Source organism: Heterodontus francisci, chromosome 28 (genome assembly GCF_036365525.1).
Source record: "Heterodontus francisci isolate sHetFra1 chromosome 28, sHetFra1.hap1, whole genome shotgun sequence".
NCBI classification, from domain to species: domain Eukaryota; kingdom Metazoa; phylum Chordata; class Chondrichthyes; order Heterodontiformes; family Heterodontidae; genus Heterodontus; species Heterodontus francisci.
Window position 1 is genome coordinate 21,581,373 of NC_090398.1, and position 27,962 is coordinate 21,609,334.

Here is a 27,962-nt window from a genome sequence, read left to right on the forward strand (position 1 = left end):
ATCAAGAGTGGGTCAGTAGAACCACTCCTGACCGAGCTGGCCAATCCTGAAGGACATATCTGGCAGACTGGGCATGCAGAGGATGGCGAGAGAACCAACACAAGGGAAAAAATCTACTTGTCCTCACCCATCTATCTGTCGCAGATGTATCTGTCCATGACCGTATTGGTAGGAGTGATCACCACACAGTCCCTGTGGAGACTAAGTCACGTTTGGGAACTGAAGACTCCTCCATCATGTTGTGTGCACTACCACCGTTCTAAATGTGATGATACAGAATAGATCTATCATCCAAAACTGAGCATCCATGAGGTGCTGGGAGCCACGAGCAGCAGCAGAATGATATTTCACTACATTCTGTGACCTCATGGCCTGTCGTATCCTTCACTCTACCATTATCATCAAGCCAGGGGACCAACTCTGGTTCAATGAGGAGAGTAGGAGAGCATGTCAGGAGCAGCACCAGGCAAACTGAAATTGAGGTGCCAACATAGTGAAACTACATCACAGGACAACATGCTGAACAGCAGAAGTGGCATGCTGTAAACAGACAAGTGATCCCACAACCAACAAATCATAAAACTTTACAGTCCTGTCACACCCAGTCATATAGTGCTGGACAATTAAACAACTAACTGAAGAGGACGTTCCACAAACATCTGCATCATCCATAATGGCGAAGCCCAGAGTGCAGAAAACAAAGCTGAAGCATTCGCAGCCATCTTCAGCCAGAAGTTTCAAGTAGATGATCCATCTCTGCCTCATCCTGAGGTCCACACCTTCACAGATGCCGGTCTTCAGCCGGTTTGATTTACCCTACGTGATAAAAGAAATGGCTGAGTGCACTGGACACAGCAACTTCTATGGGCCCCGGCGATATCACATCTGTAGTGATGAAGTAACCACATCTCTAGGAAGCTGGTCCAACACTGGCAGCTGCCTGACAAATTGGAAGAATTGCCAATGTATGTCCTGCTCCACAAAACGCAGGACAAATCCATCACCCAATCAATTACTGCCCCATAGGCTACTCACAATCATCAGCAAAGTGATAGAAGGTGTCGTCAACAATGCTCTCAAGAGGCACTTACCAATAATCTGCTCATCGATGCTCAGTTTGGGTTCCACCACAGACAACCAGCTCCAGACCTCATTATGGCCTTGGTCCAACTCTGGATAAAGAACCAAATTCTAGAGGAAAGGAGAGAGTGTTGGCCCTTGACAGCAAGACAACATTTGACCGAATGTGACATCAAGAAGCCCTAGTACAATTGAAGTCAATGGGAATCGAGGAAAACTCTCCACTGGCTGGAGTCATGTCTAGCACAAAGGAAGATGGTTGTGGTTGTTGGAGGCCAATCATCTCAGCCCCAGGACATCACTACAGGAATTCCTCAGGGCAGTGTCCTCGGCCCAAAGATCTTAAGCTGCTTCAGCGATGACCTTCCCTCCATCATATGGTCAGAAATGGGGATGAAGATTGCACCGTGTTCAGTTCCATTTGCAACTCCTCAGATAATGAAGCAGTCTGTGACCACATAGAGAAAGACCTGGACAACATTCAGGCTTGAGCTCACAAATGGCAAATAACATTCGTGCCATACAAGTACCAAGGTACAAATCAGGAGTGTGATGGAATATTCTCCACTTGCCTGGATGAGTGCGGCTCCAGCAACACTCAAGAAACACAGCACCATCCAAAACAAAACAGCCTGCTTGATTGGCACCCCATCCACCACCTTAAATATTCGCTCTCTCCACCATCGACGCACAGTGGCAGCAGTATGCACCATCTACAAGATGCACTGCAGTAACTCATCAAAGCTCCTTCGACAGCACCTTTCAAACCCATGACCTCTACCACCTAGAAGTACAAGGGAAGCAGGTGCACGGGAACATCACCACCTCCAAATTCCCCTCCAAGTCACACACCATCCTGACTTGGAAATATATTGTCATTCCTTCATTGTCACTGGGTCAGAATCCTGGAACTCTAACAGCAGTGTGGGTGTACCATCACCACATGGACTGCAGCGGTTCAGGAAGGCAGCTCACCCCCCACCTTCTCATGGGTAATAAATGCTGGCCATGCCAGAGGCATCCACATCCCATGAATGAATAAATAAAAACTGTCATATCTTAAATTACACTAATAGTGCATCTCAAAATGTTATTTTCTGAAATATATCTGTCTAATTCACAGTTGAATGAATCAATATTAACTCCAACCTCCCTAGGGAGTGTGTCCGACAGACTGACTGTTCACTCACTGTAATATTGTTATGAGAGATTAGTTGTGAATTTACCCTCCTTGAAGCTCAGGCTGTGTCCTCTGTTTCTACTGTACTGGACAAAGTGAAACAGCAATCATATCACCTCTCAACATTCTCTTTTCCAGTGAGGACATTCCCAGATTACACAATAGTTCCTCAATTCCAACCACTCCCTTCTCTCAGTTATTCTGCTTCCTCTTTTCAGTAGCAACATTAACGTTTATGTACTGAGTCAATCAGAATTCTACAGTCATCTAAGTGCAGTCACATGAATGATTTTATGAAGTGACAGGATTATCTCATTCTTTCAGCTCAATCTTGCACTGTTAATACACCCCAACATGTAATTTGCTTCCACGCTGCCACTGAGAATTGTTGCAATGTTAGATCTTCAAATTGCAGATTGTTAAAGGATAGAAACTGGGAAATAGGAAAGAAAGGATAAAATGGCAAATACCATGAATCTGAAACAATGTTCTGAAGAGGTGAAAATATTAGTGGATCCATCAGTATCTGTACAAAGAACAGGGTAGTGGTTCGAGTGTAACTGGAGTCTGGACTGAAAACAAAGGGAAAGAGTTTTAGTCGGATTGGAAAAAAGAGAGAAGAGAGGCAACAGGCAGGAATTGGCGGGAAGGCAATGAACCAGCCAGGAAACTGCTTAATAGTAAATTGGGGAACTTTAGATGACAAAAATAGCCTGTGGGTTAAACAAAAGCCATTTAAACACAAAGAGCTGAAATGATGAAAATGTGAGAAATACAAAACGGGAAAACAACCCAAAAAGAAACTGAAGGGACAGAATAACCTGGTTTCCCATTAATACTCTGCATTTAATTCATCGCATACTTACAGTCTTGAAGACTTCCATCAACTCATCCCTTAATTTTCTCACCTTGCGGGAATGATTGCTAAATTCTCAAATCCCACATTAACTCCTTAGTCTCTGGTAACATCCTGATGAATCTGCAGGACAGTGTCTCGATTGTTTTATTTCATTCCAAAACTGTCCACAACTTGCTCAGTTACTTTCCCCTGTGCCCTTGGTGTGCAGCGTCACTTCCCAGGTGGAATATCAGGAAATTGAACTCATTCAGTGTGTAATTTTCTGCCCTTGTGCTCTCGGTGTGGAATGTCGCTCTCCATGTTCTCCATTAGATATTGGGAAGATTGACACCACAAACTCCATCTCTTCACCTCTTGATTTTTCCCCCTGCCAGACAACCAGTGATATTCACCAACATGTTGCAGCACAGACATTTGACAAAATTATTGACTCAACCATGGACATGGGGACAGTTAATCTGCATATAAAGTCTATAGCCAACCTAATGTCATCAAAACAGAGTAAATTTAAAACACATTTCTCCCTATAAATAAAGTAGCTAAACATCACTGGAAAGCAGTACAACTGTATTTGCTAACAAGCAAGTAAAACAGTATGTGATGCCAGTGTGAATTACTTTTGTTGACAGAATAGAGCTCGCTACACCATGTGCTAACATTGTATTTGCATATAGGCAGAGAGCTAAACTATTATGTGACAAAAACCAGACTGCGAGAAGTAACAGTCTCTTTCCCAAGCTGGGTTGAATAATCTTTCTTTTCGAAGTTAACGCCACGTTTTTTTAATGGGTAAGAACAAAAGCGGGAAAAAACATTAACATCCAATTAGAATTCACAGCTACTTCCCAAGTCCCTCCTTGGTCATTGAGGACACTTAATACATGTTAGACTTTATAAAATATGTTCCAGTCCAAAACTTGAATGAGATGTGACTGTGGAGTTTGATGTCCTTCGCAAAGTTAACATCAGAACCTGCGCAATATTGCTGTGGTCTTTGTGAAACGGTTCATTTACTCAACTTCCCATTCTTCTCCTTTCTCTAATGCTAAACTAGTATTTTTGGGGGAGTTTCTAGTTTGTTTCGGTCAGAGGTGTTTTTTTTAATGAAAGGAATTGTTGTCATTCTGCATCACTTGTTCTCCCTCTTTCCAGCAGGTTTTCTCTAACACACACACCCCACCTGTGCTGTGTCTCAAATCGTTCTTCCCACCCCTCCCCCTCCCCCAGGCCCCTTTATAACTGAAATAAGTTTCTTTCAAGTTTTGGGGTTTGATGTTACAGTTTATTCATCTTTATTTCCTCCAAAAGAGCTGGAACGCTGATGGCCGTTAACCCGGACCTGTCACCAGGAGAAGCTCCGCACTTGCCGTCCCGTGGGACCGGGAGCTGCTTATTGGGGGTGTTTGTGAAGCATTACCGCCCACCCACCCGCTGGCTCCGTCCCCCCAGACCCCCACCCGCCGGCTCCGTCCCTCCATTCCTCCACCCGCCGGCTCCGTCCCCCCCAGACCCCCACCCGCTGGCTCCATCCCTCCATTCCTCCACCCGCCAGCTCCAGTACTTTCCTGCATTCTGCCGACCCCCTCTCTCCATCTCCAGCACCTGCTCCAGTCATACACCAGCACCATGCCTGTTCCCATCACAGTCAGTGATCTGCCCCACCCGGAGAGGCCCTGATGCTTTTTAATTACCTTCGCTCCTGATATTTTTAAATATCTTGCTCCAAGCCTTTAAACTTGTGTTTTAAAATAACCGAGCGGCTAAGGTTATTTTAAAACACAGGTTTAAAGGCTTGGAGCAAGACATTTACAATTACCACGGACTTCAACATTTTTAACCACACTGGTGTCGGTGTGCAGACACATTGTCAACTCCTGCTGGCCACTGCCTGAGGCTAAGACAGACTGTCTGTGATTTCAGCATCCACCCTCAATCTGAACTCCATATCCGACATTCTCTCCATCTATGTAACATTGCCAGTCTCTACCCCTACTTCAGCCCATCTCCTGCTGAGCCCTCGTCCATGCTTCCAGACACGACTATTCCAATGTTCTCCTGCCCAGCCTCCCACCTTACACACTCTGTAATCTTCAGCTACTCAGAGTCTGCTGCCTGTACCCTGTCCCCTCCAGGTCCCATTTCTGATATCACATGTGTGTTCACATACCTAAAATGGCTTCCAACCCTCAGGCCTTCAATTTAAAATTCCTGTCCTTCTATTTAAATAGTTTGATGACCCCATTGCTTCCTTTCGCAGTTCCCTTCTTCAGTTCTCATACCACTGGAATTTTCCATTGCTCTGACACTGTCCTTTTGTACAGCCCTTCCTTCACACCACCACTGGTGGTCAAACTTTCAGTTATCTTGGGCCTCACACTCTGAAATTCACTACTGAAACCGATCCCCATCCCATTCCTTCTTAAAACTTACCTTTTCTTTAGGTTTTGGTCACCTGTGCCAATTTATCCTGCTCTGTCTCGGGCCCGCTGTCTGATTCAGCCTCTGTGAAACATCTTGGGTTGTTTATCGACATTAAAATTCCAATATTAAATGTAAGTTGGCGATGGAAGTCCTGACTATCCATTGCTGGATATGTTCTCCCAGTTACTGAGGTTTCATACTGGCAGTGGGTGTACAAAACATTGCGTATCTGACATTTCAATTACTGAGGGGAATATATATGGAGTGATTGGATTTTCAGTATTATAATTATTGGTCAATTCTCCTGACTGATAAATCAACAGGGGTTGTTTCGATTGGTTGGTGATAATTTCTCAGACGGTTTTCTCGCTGTTTCCCTCAGTTCAGAATCGTCCTTCCCTGTCACTTGAGTTCTGATTCACTGCTGTTTTATTTCTGAGTAAATCACAAAGTGTGACAGCAGGAAATAAGTGTGAGAAACAAGTGGATCATATTGTCAATCAGTATCTGATGTCATGTTGGACACTGAAGGACAGAGAAAACTAATCCCATTAAGATACTGCAGATTCTCAGTGATTTCTCACTCTCTGAGAACAATACTTCTGATTTTGAATTTAGTTTTATCACATTTATTTGCCATTAATGTCTGAATCAAGATGTTTACAGAATATTCAGCCCATGTTCAGAATGGATCAGTACCCGGCCCAGTGACTGCTTTCTGTGCTCAAAACTGAGAATTCAGATATTCATTATTATTCTTTACAGAAAGTCACTGAGCTCGTGGAGAAGGGAAACCGGGCGGACAGTTCCAAACTTCTCCTAAATCTGGTGATGGAGAAAGACTCTCGGGTCCGAAGGCTGATGTGGGAATCCTTTGTGAAAATGTGCCACAGGTTACCAAAGTTGTACAAAATACTGAAAGAAATACAGGAACTCGGTACGGTAAAATCACACACTGAATTCAACTTCAGATTCAAACACGGCAGAATTTACTGTAATATTACACAAATCTGATTTCATGAAAATTGATTGATTTTAACAGGTTGTGATTCATTTGATTATATGGACATCGCACGAGGTTTATCTGAAATACCCAGTGACCTGAAAGGTAAGTGATGACATGGAGATTTCAAACTGTTTATTTCACTTCCGAGAATCAGAATGATTGACTGTAGCCGTTTGTTTAAGAGATTGACAGAATCTGGGAATCAGATAATCAAAGGCTGGAGAAACAAGATTGAAAATTGTTTGGATTTGTTGTCAATTCTCAAATATTCTGCATAGATTCAAGTTACAATTCATATGATTTCTGTCATATCCTGTAAATATGTGAACATTGTATTATTTCACTTAATCCAGCTGCTGATCATTATTATTTCTGAAATCTTAGACACATCTGGCAGGATCCTGATAAGCTGTGAATCTTAATACAAACCTCCTGTGTGCTGCACGGATGCTCTGGGCTCACAGTAAAGAGCAGTGCCTTGACCCAGATGTTAAGGGTTCCTGCATCCCGAGCAATATGTCCCACCAAAATGATGAGCAGGAAGAGACCAGATGCTCCATCAAACCCACCCCATTCCACGAAGGCTCGAGCATTATAGCTAAAAACTTCATCCCTCCCTCGCCCCTTACCCCCACAAGACACCACTCCCACAGTCAAGCAAAACATGGAAACATTTTTTTTAAATTCATTCACGGGATGTGGGCGTCGCTGGCCAGGCCAGCATTTATTGCCCATCCCTAATTGCCCTTGAGAAGGTGGTGGTGAGCTGCCTTCTTGAACCGCTGCGGTCCATGTGGGGTAGGTACACCCACAGTGCTGTTAGGAAGGGAGTTCCAGGATTTTGACCCAGCGACAGTGAAGGAACGGCGATATAGTTCCAAGTCAGGGTGGTGTGTGACTTGGAGGGGAATTTGCAGGTGGTGGTGTTCCCATGTATTTGCTGCCCTTGTCCTTCTAGTTGGTAGAGGTCGCGGGTTTGGAAGGTGCTGTCAAAGGAGCCTTGGTGCATTGCTGCAGTGCATCTTGTAGATGGTACACACTGCTGCCACTGTGCGTCGGTGGTGGAGGGAGTGAATGTTTGTAGATGGGGTGCCAATCAAGCGGGCCGCTTTGTCCTGGATGGTGTCAAGCTTCTTGAGTGTTGTTGGAGCTGCACCCATCCAGGCAAGTGGAGAGTATTCCATCACACTCCTGACTTGTGCCTTGTAGATTGTGGACAGGCTTTGGGGAGTCAGGAGGTGAGTTACTCGCCTCAGGATTCCAAGCCTCTGACCTGCTCTTGTAGCCACGGTATTTATATGGCTACTCCAGTTCAGTTTTCGGTCAATGGTAGCCCCTAGGATGTTGATAGTGGGGGATTCAGCGATGGTAATGCCGTTGAATGTCAAAGGGAGATGGTTAGATTCTCTTTTGTTGGAGATGGTCATTGCCTGGCACTTGTGTGGCGCGAATGTTACTTGCCACTTATCAGCCCAAGCCTGGATATTGTCCAAGTCTTGCTGCATTTCTGCACAGACTGCTTCAGTATCTGAGGAGTTGCGAATGGTGCTGAACATTGTGCAATCATCAGCGAACATCCTCACTTCTGACCTTATGATTGAAGGAAGGTCATTGATGAAGCTGCTGAAGATGGTTGGGCCTAGGACACTACCCTGAGGTACTCCTGCAGTGATGTCCTGGAGCTCAGATGATTGACCTCCAACAACCACAACCATCTTCCTTTGTGCTAGGTATGACTCCAGCCAGCGGAGGGTTTTCCCCCTGATTCCCATTGACCTCAGTTTTGCTAGGGCTTCTTGATGCCATACTCGGTCAAATGCTGCCTTGATGTCAAGGGCAGTCACTCTCACCTCACCTCTTGAGTTCAGCTCTTTTGTCCATGTTTGAACCAAGGCTGTAATGAGGTCAGGAGCTGAGTGGCCCTGGCGGAACCCAAACTGAGCATCACTGAGCAGGTTGTTGCGAAGCAAGTGTCGCTTGATGGCTGTTGATGACACCTTCCATCACTTTACTGATGATTGAGAGTTGGCTAATGGGGCGGTCGTTGGCTGGGTTGGATTTGTCCTGCTTTTTGTGTACAGGACATACCTGGGCAATACCCAGAGTCAATATGGGAAAATGTGCTCTGTGATATTCCTCTCTGACTGCTCCCCCCCCCCAATCCCCGTGCAATCCAGGAGATTACATGGGCCACATTTTACCTGGAAAGACACTTACCTTCTACATGGTGAGATCTCTGTCCCAGTCAGGAACCGGTCCAGCTCCCTCTTGAAGGTATACAGAGAGTCAGCAGCCAGCAGCACATTCCAGAGGCTCACAATTCTCTGGGAAAGAAGAACCATCGAACATCCAGTTTATTCCTACATTTACATAGTTTAAATGTGTGTTTGCTGATCCTCCCAATCTGATAAACTAGAATAATCTATCTATAATATACTCTATCCAGCCATTCAGTTATTTAACATACCTCTATCAGGTTGCCTGTAAGTCTGTGCTGCTCTAAAATAAATAGACCAAGGTCCTTGACATTGTCTCAGTAGCTCAGGTTCCCTAAGATCGGAATCATTCCTGAAGATTTCCTCTGTACCTTTTCCAATGGCACTATATCATCCACCATGTGGGGGAACCAAGACTGGGCACAGTATCCAGATGTGGTCTGACCAGTGACCTGTCCAGTGTCAAAGTGGTGCCTTGTCTTTTATACTGAGTGGTTCGATTAATATAACCCAGTACTTTGGTAACTTTAGCAATGATTTCTTTACATTGGTCATTAACCTTCAGTGATCTGTGTACAATAACACCAAGATCTTTTTTCCCTCTCACACTCTCTCACTATTGATGCCTCCGAATGATTCCTGTGTTCTCTGATTGCCCGATCAATATGTGTGGCACTACATTTAACTAAATTAAATGCCATTTCCCATGTTTGCTTCACTCTCCTGGCACATCTACAATGTTTTTGGATTTGATTGCCCTCCTCAACCGTTTTAACCGTTGCACATATGTTAGTGCCATCTGCAAACCTACTTCCCATCCTCCCAACGCCACTGTCCAGGTCATTAATACAGACTGTGAAAAGTAGCAGGTCTAGGACCAGTCACTTGTAACATGTCTTCAAGCTGAATCACATCTGTTAATTATAACATTTTGGCTGCAGGATTGAAGACAATTCCTAATCCAGCATTTCAAATTTCTACTGATACATCAAGATTCCATCTTCTGAAGTAACCTAGTGTGAGGAACCCTATCAAAGACTTTCTGAAAGTCCAAGTAGACAATGTGCACAGGATTTCCCTCATCCACCATCCCAATGACTTCCTCAAAATAATACTCTGCAAAATTTGTTGGTCAGAAGCTATTTTCTCAGAAGCTCAGTTATAAATTTCTATTGGTCCCTTCATTTCCCTGTAAACATAAAGGACATCTTTTCTGATCCCATTAGCATCTTCCCAATAAGGGATGTCAGCATGATAGGCCTGTAGTTCCCTGGCTCTGATTTGTCTCCTTTTAAACTGTAGGGAAAGAGGTGGAGAAATGTGAAATATTAAAACGTTATCATTTCACAGCAAAGAATGAGACATCAGAATGTGTTTGATCCAATCTGAGAATATATGTTAATGTTCACACAATAGAACATTAATCTGTGGAGAAATGTGAGGAAAAGACAATGTTCAGAGTGACTGGAAAGTTAGTTATTGGCCAACTTCCTAATGACAGTGAAAGAGAGAATCTCATTCTACACAAAGAATAATCCTTTAACTCTGGAGTTGTTTTTGAACCCAATGTAATGACTAACAGAAACATATTTTTAATTTCCTAAACCTGCATTGTAGGAAATCAAGACCAAAACAAAACAATGCAGTATAATTATTGGTAGAACAGTTCAGATGAACTGCGAATGTTTTCTGCTCTAACATTACACTGAGTGAAGTGGGCAGTAGTTCAATTTCTAATTCTAATCAGTAACATGACCGGACTGTTATCAAACCACAATCAATGAATGTATGTGTAAAACTGCTGAATAATTGTTAGCTTCCAGTCGCCTGTAATTTTAATTAGCAGCATAGGAACAAAGGAGCAGGAGTAGGTCATTCTGCCCATTGAGCCTGCTCCACTATTCAGTTAGATCATGGCTGATCATTTACCTCAATGCCACTACCCTACGTTATCTCCATATCTCTTGATGTTATTAGCATCCAGATAGCTATCAATTTCTGTCTTGAACATGCTCAATGATTGAACTTTCACAGCCCTCTGGAGTAGAGAATTCCAAAGATTTCCTACCCTCTGCGTGAAGAAATTCCTCCTCATCTCAGTCTTAAATGGCCTATCCCTTATTCTGAGACTAGGTCCCCCGGTTCTAGACTCACAAGCCAGGAGACACATCCTAGCTACATCCACCCTGTCACACCCTGTAAGAATTTTGTATGTTTCAATGAGATCACCTCTCATTTTTTTGAAAATCTAGAGAATACAAACCCAGTTTCCTCAATCTCTTCTCATAAGACAGTGTCCCTGGGACAAGTCTGGTGAATCTGCATTGTACTCCCTCTATGGCAAGTATATCCTTCCTTAAATGAGGATACAAAAACTGTGCACAATATTCCAGGGTTGGTCTCACCAAGGCTCTATACAACTGCAGCAAGACATTTTTACTCTTGTATTCTCATCCTCTTACAATGAAGGCCAACATACCTTTTATCTTCCTAATTGCTTGCTGCACCTGCACGCTCGCTTTTAATGACTCATGAAGAAGGACACCAGGTCCTTTTCGACATGAACATTTCCCAACCTCTCACCATTTAAGAATTACTCTGTTGTACTGTTTTTTCTACGAAAGTGGATAACTTCATACCTATTCACATTGTAGTCACCAAGGTGGGAGTAATGCACTGCTAATTCAGTCCCACTACTTCACGGGTCACAACATACCAGTAAAGTTTCCTTCCTACTGAAAATTAGCCAAATTAAACACTTTATTTCTCCCCCAGAATAAAGCACACCAAACCAGGTTTCTTTAAACAACAACAAAATTAACTATTTACTATTAAACTAAATCTTAAACAGTAATGGGTTAAATCTGTATACATAAAAGACCGCAATTGTTGACAACGCGATCGGTAGGTGGCGCTGTTTTGGCACATGCGCAAATACAGCATGTGCCACGAAAACGTCACAGCCTGCGACTGTAGCAGCTGCCAGGACTAAAGATGGCGCTGCTCAAAGAATCACAGTGATAAAACCTAACAAACACGTGGCAGAATACAATGGCCGGAGTGAGAGAGTGGAGCGGGCCGGGGAGAGCAGCGCAGGGAGCGGGGAGAGCAGCGCGGGGAGACCAGCGGTAGCGGTGCCGGGGGGTGGGGGGGAGAAAGAGGGAGAGGGAGGGGGGGAGAATGAGGGAGAGGGAGGGGGGGAGAATGAGGGAGAGGGAGGGGGGGAGAAAGAGGGAGGGGGAAGGAGGGAGGGGTAAAGAAGGGGGGCGGGGGAGAGCTGGGGGAAGTGGGGGGGAGGGGGAGAGGGAGGGGGAAGTGGGGGGGGAGGGGGAGGAAGGGGAGAGAGTGGGGGGGAGCAGCGGAACGGAAGAGGAGTGCCTTTTTCTGTGCATGCGCCATAAACACAACAGCAAAAGACTTACTGGCCAGTCCCTGGACCCGGTGACACCAAGGTCTTCGCACGCTCGCTTCCGGCCCTCTCCATTCAGCCGTTCCCTCCAGCTGCGGATGCCCAATCCAGTTGCTTTCTCCCCTTCTCCACAGTACTTCAGGCATTGCAACTGTCTGGTCCCTGCATTTTGCATGCTCCCTCTCCCTCTCCCCACCCCTCCCCCTCTTCACCCACCCCTCCCTCTACCCCCTTACCTCCACCCCTCCACCATAGTTGAATATCTGAAGTGCAGTTGCAAAGTCGGGGAAATAGCATGCAAAATAAAACCTCAACAATTCTGGGTTTAATTATTGAAAAGTTTTATTAAGTTCATTAAGTATCCGAGGAACTGCTGTGCATGGATGTGTCCAGCATTCCCGTTAGACAGACAGGCCGAGTCTCTGCCATGCACAGCTAAAGAGATTCTTCCTGGAGAGCCTTGTGGTGAATAAACGCTTGGCTCTCTATTCCACTACTGTATTGTCCATGTGAAGAAGGCAAAGTCACAAGAGTCTGAGCTCAGTCTATTCTTGGTGAATGTTCCCCAAGCGCATCCCAATGTGCATTCCCAATTCATCCATAAATGCAACGTTCCTTTCCACATCGTGATGAGCTCCGCAGCATGATCCAGTTGCCTTCGTTGCTTGAATGCTGACCGTAAGTCTCGAGGATTGTTTTCTCGACGGCATGTTTTACATGAAAAGAAATAAAGCAAATCAGAGTCAGAGCTTGCCTCCCTTCATCCACTGAAATTACTGTTGTGCACACCTTTTTAAGTTCTGCAGTGAAGGCACCAATTGATAACGTCGCCAATGAAGCACTTATTACCCACCTCAGATGCAGGAATCAGCACATCCTTGCGTCATCTCCTGCACTGCCTCCTTTGCTGGAATGCCGTCCTTAAGTGTCAAGGATTGTTTTCTCAAGGGCACATTTTACATGAAAGGAAATAACGAAAGAACATCAGTGTCAGAGCTTCCCTCCCTCCAATGAAATTACTGTTGCGCATGCTTTATGCTCTGCAGTATAGGCCAATGAATCACTTAGTACCCACCTCAGCTGTAGGAGTCAGGATGATGTAACTGCCCCTATCTCGTGATGGTTCAATGCTGCTCTCAGGGAAAACATGAATGATGTGAGGGTGCTGGAAAAAGAAGCACATTTCTTTTGGACTATGAACATAAAGCTGGCCATTTAGCCCAGCTGATCCCTGCTAGTGGTTATGCTACTCGTGCGCCTTCCCATCCATTCCCATTTAATCCTGCCTACTACTATCAGCATCATCTTCCATTTCTTTCACTCTTATCTACCTTTGCCTTAAAGCAACACTGAGGATGGAGAATGGTGTGGCTGCACTCCCACCTCACCAGTTGTGTACGCAGCAAGAGCATTCACATTTGTGCTACCACTGGACACGGCATGCTTGTTTCTTTTAGTGCTCAGTCTCTTCTTGCTGAATGTTCCCCAAGTGCTTGACCCCTTTGGATGCCTTCTCTGCTTGACAGGCAGCAGCTGGCAATTGCGGAGTCTCACAAGGCTCTGCATGGTTGTTTCAAGGGCGGATGGGGAAACGTGGCTGTGTGTCCACGTGCACTGCTTGGATGGGTGCAGGAACAGGTGACTGTGTGTCCATGTGCACTGCTTGGATGGGTGTAGGAACAGGTGACTGTGTAACTGAACAGCAAGGAGAGGGTACCGCAGGTGCGGGTAGTGGAGCTTTGAACAGGCAGGCGTATGTATGGTCCATCAGATCATTAGGCCAGGGGGTGAAACGCTCAGGATCCATGGATTGTGGCACATGACTGATGTTCAGCGCGTGGCCACCTCCATCCGAAGGTGCTTCCGGGCAATTGCTGGGCAAATTAATTGGCTCCATCTCATCAGCCAGTCCTTGTGTTTATGGCGCATGCACAGAAAAAGGCACTCCCCTGCCGCTCCGCTGCTCCCCCCCGACCTCCCTTCCCCCCTCCCTTCCCTCCCTTCCCTCCTCCCTTCCCTCCTCCCTTCCCTCCTTCCTTCCCTCCCTCCCTCCCTTCCTTCCCTCCCTTCCCTTCCCTCCCTTCCCTCCCTTGAAATGTATTTTCAGAGCAACTTACCTTGGAACAATCTCCTCTGTCTAATAAAAATGAAGCAAATGTCCAAAATGACTAAATAATTGAGCTAAAATGCCCGACGAAACCTCTCCTCCTTCCATTTTCAAAAACTCGCGCTGAAGCTTTTGGAAGATTGACGCACATGCGCACACGGGCTCCGGTCATCTGCGCATGCGCTGCGGTCCGGATTGCCAGGACCAGTTGGCGCATGCGCAAAGGCCAACCTGGCGTGTTCCCCGAGGAAGATGACGTTCGTGATGACGTCATCTGCGCCTGCACAAACTGGTCCTGGCAATCCGGACCGCAGCGCATGCGCAGAGGGCCTGAGACCGTGTGCGCATGTGCGCACCGCGGCGCATTCTGATGACGTAGCGTTGTCATCAATCACTTTGTATATAAAAAGATTTTATAACTTCTTATTCTTCCTAGCCCTCATGCACACACACATGCATTCAAAAATCAGTTAACTGGGGGAAAAAGCTTTTTGGTGTTCAACTATTTCTTAGCAATAATGAGATAGTTGGTGGTCATGGGCTGGTAGGATATTTCTAGATCGGAGAGGGATCCCAGAATCGAATAGTCAGATGCTACTCGAAGTCTCTCCAGGCGGGTTTGATGAACAGTCTGTGATGGGTAGGCGTGCAAGGTAATTCATCTGCAGCAGGTGTCAAACGGGTCTTTCAGCAAAGGATACAGCAACAGCTCTACCTAAATTTTAAAGTAACAGTCTAGCAATAGAAGCTTTCTTGAAATTTCAAGATCTCCCAAAACACAAAGAACAGGAATCACTCTTGAGGCAGAGATTTTCCAGAACGTGGAGGCAATAGCAATTTGCTACCTTTAACAATGCAGGGCTTCCTCTTAGCAAAGGAGCCTTTCTCCATAGAGAGCAGCAACTCCTCTTTCTCTGGGTCTTTTCCTCTCCAGGGCTGTTTTTCTCTCTCCAGGTAGAACACAGCCACAACTTCATCCGATGAAGGGTCACTGACCCGAAACGTTAACTCTGCTTCTCTTTCCACAGATGCTGCCAGACCTGCGGAGTGGTTCCAGCATTTCTTGTTTTTATTTCAGATTTCCAGCATCCGCAGTATTTTGCTTTTATTTCAGATGTAGGATTCCCTTTCTTAAGAGAGACAAGTCTTCTGTTCAGGGAGAGGTCTTTCTCTGGTTTGCAAAAAGAAAAACGAACAAAAAAAAACAACTGCCTGCCAGTTTGTTCTGCCTCCTGCCTGTCCAGCACTGGTCTTTCACAAAGCAAAAGTGAAACTGAACTCTTAACAGTAAGTCAGGTGACCTGTCAGTTCCCTTGCTGTTGTTTGGAAACAGGTTGCCTTGCAATCTATACCCACCCAGTTCAGCATTCAGTGTTCTCAGAGAGAAATCCCTTTTTCTCCTAGTCTTTCAAAACACAAAACTCGAAGTTTTCTTTTGAAAAATAAAACACTTGTAACACCTCCGCCCTTGGTGAAATGAAACGCCAACAGTATAAACACATTTTCGCATTCATACCCATCATTCATTCTACTGGTCGTTAACACAATTTTTCTTTGTAGCATTGTTGCTCCTGGAACTGAAATAAGGTTAAATTTGTGACAAAGCATCGGCGATAACGTCGTTTTTCCCCCCCAAAATGTGTCCAATCTTCAAATGATAAGGCTGTAACAATAAACTTTATCTTTATAGTCTAGCATTTTGGTTTAAACATTTTTTTTTTACAAAGGTTGTTTCCATCAGCCAATTGCAACCTTCAAACATAGTCTCCTGGTTTTTCCATGTGTTGTTTCCAAGTATTCCTAAAGACCAGCACCTCAGCAAGATGACCTGCATCGTTAGGTACACTGGCCACTACTGGGTTCACTAGTCTCTGAATTTTTATTTTGAGTCGGTAATCTGTGTGGTATCACTTGACACTGGAAAATCCCGTCCATTGTAACAAAAACAGCTTCTTTCTGAGCTTGGGGTGTCAAAGGAATTTGCCAGTATCTCTCGAACCAAATTTACCTCTAATACAAATGGCACTGCCCACTCTGTAAATATTCTTCCAAGCGAGAAATTGAGCAAGAGTCTGCCTTCATTACTGCATTGACTTTTCTGTAGCCTATGCAAAGTTGGGTTGACCTGTCAGATTTAAACACTAATAACTATTGGTGAACTCCAGCTGCTTTGACTCCATTCAGTTACGTTGTTTTCCAGCATGGATTTCTGCTTTTACTTGAGCCTGTTTGTCTGGACTTAAGCGGTAAGGATGGTGTTTTATAGGCTAAAATAAAAGCAAAATACTGCAGATGCTGGAAATCTGAAATAAAAACAAGAAATGCTGGAAATACTCAGCAGGTCTGGCAGCATCTGTGGAGAAAGAAGCAGAGTTAATGTTTCAGGTCAGTGACCTTTCCTCAGAACTAGCAAAGGTAAGAAATGGAATAGGTTTTAAGCAAATAAAGCAGGGGTGGGGCAAGAGATAACAAGTTTTATCGGAATGGATTCCACTATATCCACATCATGTGTGGCTAAGGTTGTACATCCTGGCTTATCCCGACGGACTCTTAAATGCTGTGAAAAGTCTTGTTAGGTCTTCACGTTGTTCTGTCTGTAAGTACAAAAGCATGTTGTCCAATTTTCCTTGCCATTCTGTATTAGCTAACTGGACAGTAGGAGGTTCAATCTGAAAATTGTCTAGGCCTGCTTCTACCTCATCCTCACTATCCTTTTCCTTCTCAATAGTCCCCATTACCTAGCATACCTGCACTGGTTTATCCTCCTCCCTGTGGTAATATTGCATCAACATATTGATATCAAACAGCCAATTCTTTTCCCAGTGATCACGGGTTTCAATCAAGTAATTTACCGTACCCACTCTTTTCACCACTTCATACTGAACCTGCTTTTAATAGTTCACCCTGTAAAGGTAATAATACTAATATTTCATCCCCTAGTTGAAAATTTTGGGTCTTTGCATTCTTGTCCGCCCATTTTTTTCATATTGGCTTGGGATGATTTAAGATGTTCCTGAGCGACGTTACAAGCTTTCGTGAGCCTTTCCTGGAACACAGATACATCGTCGCGTATCGAAGGTTCATTCCTTTGTTCTAAGAATCTGTCTTCGATGAGTCTTATTTCTTGTCTGCGGGGAGGCAGTGGTGTAGTGGTATTGTCACTGGACTAGTAACCCAGAGACTCGGTATTTTTCTGGGGACATGGGTTCAAATCCCATCAGAGCAGAAGGTGAAATGGGAATTCAATTAATAAATCTGGAATTTAAAGCTAGTCTAATGATGGCCATGAAACAATTGTCGATCGTTGTAAAAACCCATCTGGTTCACTAATGTCCTTTAGGGAAGGAAATCTGCTGTCCTTACCTGGTCTGGTCTACATGTGACTCCAGACCCACAGCAATGTGGTTAACTCTTACATGCCCTCTGAAATGGCCTAGCAAGCCACTCAGTTGTACCTATTGTACGAAGTCAATAAAACAGAATGAAACCGGAAAGACCACCCGGCATTGACCTAGGCATTGGAAATTACAACAGCAAACCCAGCCCTGTCGACCCTGCAAAGTTCTCCTTAATAACATCTGGGGGCTTGTGCCAAAGTCGGGAGAGCTGTCTCACAGACGAGTCAAGCAACAACATACCATAGTCATACTCACGGAATCATACCTGCCAGATACTGCCATCACCGTCCCTGGGTATGTCCTGTCCTACTGGCAGGACAGATCCAGCAGAGGTGGTGGCACAGTAGAATACAGTCGGAAGGGAGTTTCCCTGGGAGTCCTCAAGATCGACTGCGGACCTGATGAAGTTTCATGGTATCAGGTCAAACTTGGGTAGGGAAACCTCCTGCTGATTACCACCTACCGCCCTCCCTCAACTGTGAATCAGTACTCCTCCATGTTGAACACCACTTGGAGGAAACACTGAGGGTGGCAAGGGCACAGAATGTACTCCGGGTGGGGGACTTCAATGTCCATCACCAAGAGTGGCTCGGTTACACCACTACTGACCGAACTGGCCGAGTCCTAAAGGACATAGCTGCTAGACTGGGTCTGCGGCAGGTGGTGGGGGAACCAACAAGAGGGAAAAACATTCTTGACCTCGTCCTCACCAATCTGCCTGCCACAGATGCACCTGTCCATGACAGTGTTGGTAGGAGTGACCTCCGCACAGTCCTTGGAGAGATAAAGTTCCGCCTTCACATTGAGGATACCCTCCATCGTGTTGTGTGGCACTACCACTGTGCTCAATGGGATAGTTTTCGAACAGATCTAGTAATGCAACACTGGGCATCCATGAGGTGCTGTGGGCCATCAGCAGCAGCAGAATTGTACTCAACCTCAATCTGTAACCTCAAGGCCCGGCATATCCCCCACTCTACCATTACCATCAAGCCAGGAGACAAAACCTGGTTCAATGCAGAGTGCAGGAGAGCATGCCAGGAGCAGCACCAGGCATACCTCAAAATGAGGTGTCAACCTGGTGAAGCGACAAACGATTCTGTGATTATGAATATCTTAGGCTGTTGCCTGACTAGTCTGTGAGACAGCTCTCTGAATTTTGGCACAAGATGTTGGTGAAGAGGAGTTTACAGGGTTAACTGGGCTGGTTATGCATGTGGTGTCAGGAGCCTCCGTCAGCACCAGGTGGTTTGTCTGGTTTTATACTGCTTACACTTTTTTTTACCAAATTGATAGAACTGAGTAACTTGCCAGGCCATTTCAGCCAGCAGTCAGCCACATTGTTGTGTGTCTGTAGTCACCTAGAACCAGACTGGATGGACGGCAGATTTCTTTCCCTAAACGACATTAGTGAACCAGGTGGGTTTTCATGACAATCTGGTAGTTTTCATGAACAACATTCTTGATACTAGCTTTATTCCAGATTTATTTACTGAACAGAATTTACATTCCCCAGCTCCCATGGTTGTATATAAACTCATATCTCCGGATCACTCGTCCAGTGCCATAACTGTGTTACTCTACCCTTGGTGGAACACAGGAGCCTCAGAGTTTTGTCAGGCTGGAGGTGGTTACAGCGATAGGGAGGGTCCAGGCCATGGAGGGATTTGAAAATAATGAGAATTTTTAAATTAATATGTTGCTGAACTGAGAGCCAATGTCCAGCCAGATAAACTGCTCATTGTCTGATACAATAACAGTGGGATTACTGACAATTCACAGTATAACCCACTTGTGTCCGATGTCAAATTTTCCATTTTTACAGAAGGTAAACACTGCTGATGGTTTTAAAAATGAATCCAATGGAATCTCTACTGTCTAATAACCAGGATCACGTGTGGATTTGTAATGAGATTTCTAATTGTACAGGGCAGGACAGATCATGTTAACCATCAGAGGGAAAATATCACCTGTGTCGGCATCTCCATGTTCAGTAAATGTTAGAATCAAATCAGGATTTAAAACTTCTTTTCACCATTGTTCACTTTCAAGTGAGGTTTTCATTAACTGAGTTTTAATTTATACACACACCTCTATTGAAGCTGTGAATTAAATCTTGCAACATTTATTGAATAATAAAATGTTTTCAGAAGTTGTTTTTATATCAATACAGCTAACATTGAAAACCACTTCCTGTCTGTTCTAATTAAAGATGTTCAACAGAAACACAAGGAAACACTCCGGGTACAAACTGAAACACTGAGAGTGAACACTATCCTAATAAAGGAGAAGGTTAAGATTTTCCAGCTGGTTGATCGATACGCTGAGCTAACGATCATTTCTACTGTTCGAGATCGGACACTTGTAGAACATGAACTGCTGGTAAGCGGCCGAGACCATGAAGAGTGGAGAGAGAAACATCTCCAGAAAAAACTGGAAAAAATCCGAACTGATCAATTATTCCAGAGCAGTTTTTCCCAGAGAAAATCCAAATCTGGGAGTTCAGCAGCAGTGAGTGGAGTCCCGGGGATTGGAAAAACAACAATGGTACAAAAGATTGTTTATGACTGGGCCACTGGGAAAATATACCCAAACTTTCAATTTATTTTCAGTTTTAAATTCCAGGATTTGAATACTATTAACTACAGAATAAATCTGAGGAATCTGATACTGGATCTGTATCCTTACTTTGGGAATATTTTGGGAGAGCTCTGGAAGAATCCAGAGGGATTGCTGTTTATATTTGATGGTTTGGATGAATTCAAGGACACGATCGATTTTACTGACAATCGGAGAAATACAGAACCTCAGTACATGTGCACAGATCCCGAATGCTGCTGTGAAGTGCCTGACATTGTGTACAGTTTAATACAACACAAGCTGCTCCCAGGATGTTCTGTGTTAGTGACCAGTCGTCCCACTGCATTGCATTTATTGGAAAAGGCTGAGATCAGTGTCTGGGCTGAAATCCTGGGATTTGTTGGTGATGAACGGAAGGAATATTTCAACAAGTTTTTTGAAGATCAGACGGTGGCAGCAGCTGTTTTCAAACACGTGGAGGAGAACGAGATCCTGTACACCATGTGCTACAACCCTTCCTACTGCTCGATCCTCTGTCTGTCACTGGGTCCCTTCTTTACACAAAGAGACAGGAAACAGCAGCAAGTTCCAAAGACCATCACCCAGCTATATTCCTACTATATTTACAACATTCTGAAAAACCATAGCCGAGAGATTGAAAACCCCCGTGATGTGTTACTGAAGATCGGTGAGATGGCCTTCACAGGAGTCTCCAGGAAGAAGATTGTGTTTAGAAATGGAGATTTGATCAAGTACAATCTGCAACCTTCCCAGTTCCTGTCTGGATTCCTGATGGAACTTTTGGAGAGAGATGATTCTGTCCAGAGTGTGGTTTACACATTCCCGCACCTCACCATCCAAGAGTTTGTAGCCGCACTTGCACAATTCCTGACTCCAAATCCCGGGGACATCTGGAATCTCCTCAGTGAAACTCACAGTGAGGAAGATGGGAGATTTGAGATATTTCTGCGTTTTGTTGCTGGTCTCTCCTCCCCACAGGCAGCTCGACCCCTGGAGGAGTTTCTGGGTCAATTTCCTCATCAAACAACCTGTCGAGTGATTGACTGGGTGAAGGAGAAGGTTAAAGGACAGATTGGAAAAAACATGAATGTAACTGGTAAATGGAAGCTCCTGAACACATTGCACTACCTATTTGAGTCTCAGAATAAAGCACTGGTTCAGGACACAGTGGGATCTGTTGAAATACTTACATTTAGTGGATTGCAACTGACCCCAATTGACTGTGCCGTCCTGTCTCACGTTATTGGTCTCTGTGATACCATAAAAAACATTGATCTGTATGGCTGCAACATTCAGTGTGAAGGACTCCAGCGGCTGAGTCCCGTACTGCACAAATTCCAGGAGTTGAGGTAACTGTTTATTTGTCTCTAACTGTTGAACAGTCACAGGTTGTCTTGTTGCTCTGTAATGAAGGGAAAGAAACCGTTCTGTTGACCCTCAAACTCGGGTGTCAACTGTCGTGGCGGACAAAAGACACCTGCACGAGATACTTCGTATAAACACTTTTATTGTTACTTAAATCACTTAGCTACTTGTTATTTCACTTGTTAAACTACTTGTTACAATAAATCACAAGTCTCACGGCTTGGACTTCAATACGACCCGTTGTGAGGTGAGGTGATCAGTCTCCCTCTGATGGGTTCTCTTCACTGAAGTCGACTCAGGGTTCCCTTTCCATGATGGTCCTGCAGGTCTTCTCCTTTCGGGGCTCCTCGCCTCCCCTTCTTATCCAGTTTCTCCCAGCATTGCGAATGTTCTTTGTCACGTACACTCAGGGCCTGGAGTCGTCTGTCTGCTTAGTTTTAAAATCAAAATACATCTGCTGGCCTTCCTTCTTATCTGTAACCTTGTTACCACGGCATCCCACAGTCTCATCGAATGTTTTATCACCCACTGCCTAGCAGGCTGGAAAATAATGACTTCAGCTGCTTCACAGCTCCTTCTCCTTGTGTAAAGCTGGCAACTTTTCCCATCATACCTTGCACAGCTTTAGCTGTTAACCTTCGGCTGCAGTTCAGTTAAACCAGAGAGAAACAGATTCAACACAACAATGACAAATAATCAGAGGATTGTTTAGTTTTACCATCAGGGCTGGAAAATCTAAAATGGATCCTTGTGAACCATCAGGGATTTTACAATCTGTATGGAATCAGTAAATACAGGTCACTGAAAGAGTCTGATTCAATTACAATAAATCATCATTAATAAGTCTGGACAGCAAAATGTAAATATAAAATATAAACCAGCTGAACAGAAAATTAATGTCAAATATTTTCCACATCCAGCATTTTAACTAGAAACAGGACAGAAACCTGAGTTTAAATAATTAACATTAGATATTTAATCCAATCCCATGCAGGATGTGTATGTCGAGGGAGACGTTTCCTGGATTGGGAGTATTGGGGAAGCAGGAATTATTTTAGCTGTAAATGTTTAGAATTATTCACAGTCCTGAACATTAAAGAGTGACATTTGGGAGGTTAAACTTGCTGATAAAAAGACTCCAATCTAACGTGTTGTGGGGTATTAACCCCAGAGTACAGACACACACCGGTCAGTGGTGGGGCCTCACAGCAGCAGCTCCTGGGAAAAACCTGGGGCCTGAACCCAGGGATTTCCCATAATCTGTCCCCTGTGCGTGAGGCCCCAATCAGGAAGGGAACTCCCAAAGATTCCCCAAAAACTGTCAGACCAGTTGCACTTGAAATAAATGCAGTGCCAGTTTAATGGGGAATAAAGTGAGAGACTCCCCTCCCCTGTAAAATAGGAGCACAGGCACATTTAAAACTTACAATGGGACAGAATCAATTCTCCTTGTTATATAAACTCCTGGGAGAATGGATTTTACAGCAGCAGTTAGCACCATTTCACAATATAACTCACCCCAGGTATTATACAGATTGATCTACTGTACAGAGTAAAAAGTACAGGAAATCACGGTTTTATCATTTAATTCAGGGGAAATCACCCCATTCCCATAAAATCCAGGATTTAAGAAGTGACAGAAATGAGACCATTTTCCCCAAACATGACGAGGCTGGTCACTAATCTCCAGGAGGGTAATTCCGATCATCAGGTAATGAGACCAGACTGAGGGACAGTTAAAGACTTCACACAGACAGTACTGTATTACATAGGATATACAGCACAGAAACAGGCCATTCGGCCCAACCAGTCCATGCAGGCATTTATGCTGCACTCGAGCCTCCTCCCGTCTTTCCTCATCTAATTCTATCAACATAACTCTCTATTGTCTTCTCACTCATCTGATTATCCAGACTCTCCTTCAATGTATATAAACTATTCACCACAAATACCTACTGTGGTAGCAGGTTCCACATTCTCATTCGAGAGTCTTTATGTCACAGAAGGAGGCCATTTGACCCATTGAGTCCATGCCAGCTCTCTGTATTGTAGTTCACTCAGTCCCCTGCTCTATCCCCATTGTCCTGCAAGTTTATTTCCATGAAGTGCCGATCCAATTCTCTTTTGAAATCATTGATCATCTCCACTTCCAACACCCTCATAGGCAGTGAGTTCCAAGTCATTACTACTTATTAATGGCCCTGGAAATAGTGGATGTATTGGTGGTCATTTTCCAAAATTCTGTAGACCCTGGAGCAGTTCCTACAGATGTAACCCTACTGTTTAAAAAAGGAGAGAGATAAAAAACAGGGAATTACAGACCAGTTAGCCTTTCATCAGTAGTGGGGAAAATGCTGGAGTCTATTATAAAGGATGTGATAGCAGAACATCTGGAAAGCATAAACGGGGTTGGACAAAGTCAGCATTGGTTTACAAAAGGGAAATCATGCTTAACAAATTTACTGGAGTTTTTTGAGGATGTAACTAGTAGAATAGATAAGGGAGAACCAGTGGATGTGGTGTATTTGGATTTCCAGAAGGCTTTTGATAAGGTCCCACATAAGAGGTTAGTGTTCAAAATTATAGCACATGGGATAGGGGGTAATATACTGGCATGGATTGAGAATTGGTTGACAGACAGGAAACGGAGAGTAGGATTAAACGGGTCTTATTCCGGGTTGCAGGCACTGACTAGTGGGGTACCGCAGGGATCAATGCTTGGGCCCCAGCTATTCACAATTTATATTAATGACTTTTTTGAGGGAACTAAATGTAACATTTCCAAGTTCGCAGACGACACAATGTTGGGGGGAAATGTGAGCTCTGAGGACGATCCAAAGAGGCTCCAATGTGATTTGGACAAGTTGGGTGAGTGGACAAATGCATGGCAGATGCAGTATAACGTGGATAAATATGAGGTTATCCACTTTGGTTGTAAAAACAAAAAGGCAGATTGTTTGAATTATGATAGATTGGGGAAGGGGAAGGTGCAATGAGAACTGGGTGTCCTTGGACACCAGTTGCTGAAAGCAAGCAGTTGGGAAGGTGAATGGTATGTTGGCTTTCATTGCAAGAGGATTTGAGTACAGGAGCAAGGATGTCTTACTGCAGTTATCCAGAACACATCTGGAGTATTGTGTGCAATTTTGACCTCCTTATCTGAGGAAGGATGTTCTTGCCATGGAGGGAGTGCAATGAAGATTTGCTAGGCTGATTCCTGGGATGGTAGGATTGACGTGTGAGGAGAGATTGGGTTGACTGGGCCTATATTCACGAGAGTTTCGAAGAATGAGAGGGGATCTCATAGAAACCGATAAAATTCTAACAGGACTAGACAGGCTAGATGCTGGGAGGATGTTCCCGATGGCTGGGGAGTCCAGAACCAGGGGTCACAGTCTCAGGATACGGGGTATGACATTTAGAACTGAGATGAGGAGATATTTCTGCACTCAGAGGGTGGTGAACCTGTGGAATTCTTTACCCCAGAAGGCAGTGGAGGCCAAATCATTAAATATATTCAAGAAAGAGATAGATGTATTTCTTAATTCCAACAGGATCAAGGAATATGGAGAGAAAGCGGGAACAGAGTACTGAATTAGACCATCAGCCATGATCTTTTTTGAGTGGCAGAGCAGGGCTAAATGGCTGAATGGCCTACTCCTCCTATTTTCTATGTTTCTATGTTTCTCACTGTAAAAAAAAAAGTTACTCCTCATGTACCCCCTGTATGTTTTGCTCAAAAACTTAAACTTTGTCCAGTCCTTGTACCATCAGCTAATGGGAACAAATATTCTTAGTCTCCGTTATCTAAACCTGTCATAATCTTGTACATCTCTATCAGATCTCCTCTCAACCTTCTTTTCTCCAGGGCATTTTACCAGCAGCGGGAACCTCAGTGGCACTGCCACCTACCGGGCAGCCAATTGAGGCAATTAAGTGCCCAGTGAAGAGGCAACTCCCACCCTCGCTGATATTGGGAGAGTGCCAGGTAAATCCTCCTTTATGGCTGCTCCATGGTCCATGAAGAGGTCTCCTGCTCACAATGGTCACCCTCGTGGCGACAGCACCAATGATGGAAGATGAATTTTTCTCTCCTCCCGATCGCTGAGGTCTGCCTGCCTGGCTCGGGCAGAGTCTGAATTGGCTGCTGCTGTTAAAATGCTTTCTCAGGGTCCAGCCGCCCACTGGCACGGGGTCGGGTCGCCTCACCCACCGGCGCGGAGTCGGGTCGCCTCACCCACCGGCGCGGAGTCGGGTCGCCTCACCCACCGGCGCGGAGTCGGGTCGCCTCACCCACCGGCGCGGAGTCGGGTCCCACAGTCTGCTGATTAAGACATTTCGAATGCAGTCACCCTTACCATCATGCTGTTGATCAGTCTATTTAACAGTTCCTTTGTTAAATTAATACCCTGAAACAAACTCAGATCCTTTAGCAGGTAATTAATCCTTAAAACTGGCATCGAAAAATCCAAAATCCTTCAGGTGTTTGGTTCCCAGCTGAGGTTTGTGCAGTGATTGGTGGACCAGACCAGGAATGTATGTGATCAAAGAACCACAGAAAAATTACAGCACAGAAGGAGGCCATTAAACCCGTCATGTCCCTGCCGGCTGAAAACTATCCTCCCAATTTAATTTCACCTTTCAGTGACTGGTCCATAGTCCCGCAGGTTACAGCACTTCAGGTACATGTCCAGGTACGTTTTAAAAGAATTGAGAGTTTCTGCCTCCACCACCATTCCTGGCAGTGAATTCCAGACACCCACCACCCTCTGGGTGAAAACAGTTTTCCTCATGTCCCTCTAATCCTTCTACCAATCACTTAAATCTGTGCCTCCTGGTAATTGACCTCTGCGCTAGTGGAAACAGGTCCTTCCTGTCTACTCTATCGAGGCCCCTCATGATTTTGTACACCTCAATTAAATCACCTCTCTGCCTTCTCTGTTCTAAGGAAAACAACCCTAGCCTATCCAATCTTTCCTCATACCTGTAACTTTCAAGCCCTGGCAACATTCTAGCAAATCTCATCTGTTCTCTCTCCGAGCAATTATGCCCTTCCTGTAATGTAATGACCAGAACTGTATACAATACTCCAACTGTGGCTGAAACAGCGTTTTGTGCAGTTCCAGCATTACTTTCCTGCTTTTGAATTGTATACCTTGCCCAATAAAGGAAAGCATTCTATATGCCTTCTTCACCACTCGATCTACCTGTCCTGCCACCTTTGGGGACCTGTGGACATGCACTCCAAGGTGTCTCACTTCTTCTATCCCTCTCAATATCCTCCCGTTTATTGTGTGTTCCCTCGCTTTATTTGCCCTCCCCAAGTGCATTACCTCATACTTCTCCGGATTGAATTCCATTTGTCACTTTCCCACCCACTGAACCAAACCATTTACTTCATTCTGGAGTCTACAGCTATCCTCTTCACTATCAACTACACGACCAATTTTTATGTCATTGGCAAATTTCCCCATCATGCCTCCCACATTTAAGTCCAAATTATGAATATATACCACAAACAGCAAGCGACCAACACTGAGCCCTGTGGAACGCCATTGGAAACAGATTACCATTCACAAAAGCATCCGTCCACTACCACACTTTGCTTCCTGTCACCGAGCCAATTTTGGATCCAACCTGCCACATTCCCCTGTATCCCATGGGCTTTCATTTTACTGATCAGTCTGCCATGTAGGACCTTATCAAATGTTTTACTAAAATCCATATAAACCTCCTTGTTACTTCCTCAAAGAATTCAATTAAGTTGGTAAGACATGACCTTCCCTTAACAAATCCATGCTGACTATCCCTGATCTAAGTGGCAGTTTATCCTGTCCTTCAGAATTGATTCTAATAATCTACCCACCACCGAGGTCAGACTGAGTGGTCTATAATTATCTGGCCTACCCCTCGCACCCTTTTTAAACAATGGTGTAACGTTCGCAGACCTCCAGTCGTCTGGCACCTCGCCCGTATCCAGTGAGGATTTGAAGATGATCCTCAGTGCATCAGCTATTTCCTACCTGGCTTCCTTTAACAACCCGGGATACAATCCATCCGGCCCTGGTGAAGGATATTTACTTTCACCTTCTCTTGACACCAACACACCTCGTCCTCATTCGCAGCCATGTTCCAGACACCTGGGGAACTACTTTGGCTCAATTGACAACCTCCCTTCATGCAGCTGCCGACTGTGCTTTTACTGAAGGGTGACACTCAATCTCAAGTAGAACCATCCTCCTTTAGTGCACTTCCTGCACGAACTCCAACTCTTTAACATCAAAGGACATAGTGTTGCCCACATGTCTCCACTGTGTCAT

At 44.7% G+C, this 27,962-nt stretch overlaps 1 protein-coding gene across 12 annotated transcripts in view; it reads left to right on the plus strand.

Annotated features, from left to right (window-relative positions):
- Positions 1–27,962, plus strand: part of LOC137385125 (NACHT, LRR and PYD domains-containing protein 3-like) — a 118,004-nt gene that overhangs the window by 50,067 nt on the left and 39,975 nt on the right. For 10 of the 12 annotated variants that reach the window (XM_068059935.1, XM_068059932.1, XM_068059928.1 and 7 more), the window contains 4 exons: positions 6,306–6,477; positions 6,583–6,648; positions 18,973–19,095; positions 19,889–21,626. In XM_068059935.1, coding sequence (XP_067916036.1) covers positions 6,306–6,477; positions 6,583–6,648; positions 18,973–19,095; positions 19,889–21,626 — 2,099 coding nt within the window. The remainder of the gene's footprint in view (positions 1–6,305; positions 6,478–6,582; positions 6,649–18,972; positions 19,096–19,888; positions 21,627–27,962) is intronic. The other 2 variants (XM_068059936.1, XM_068059938.1) reach the window with 1 other exon arrangement.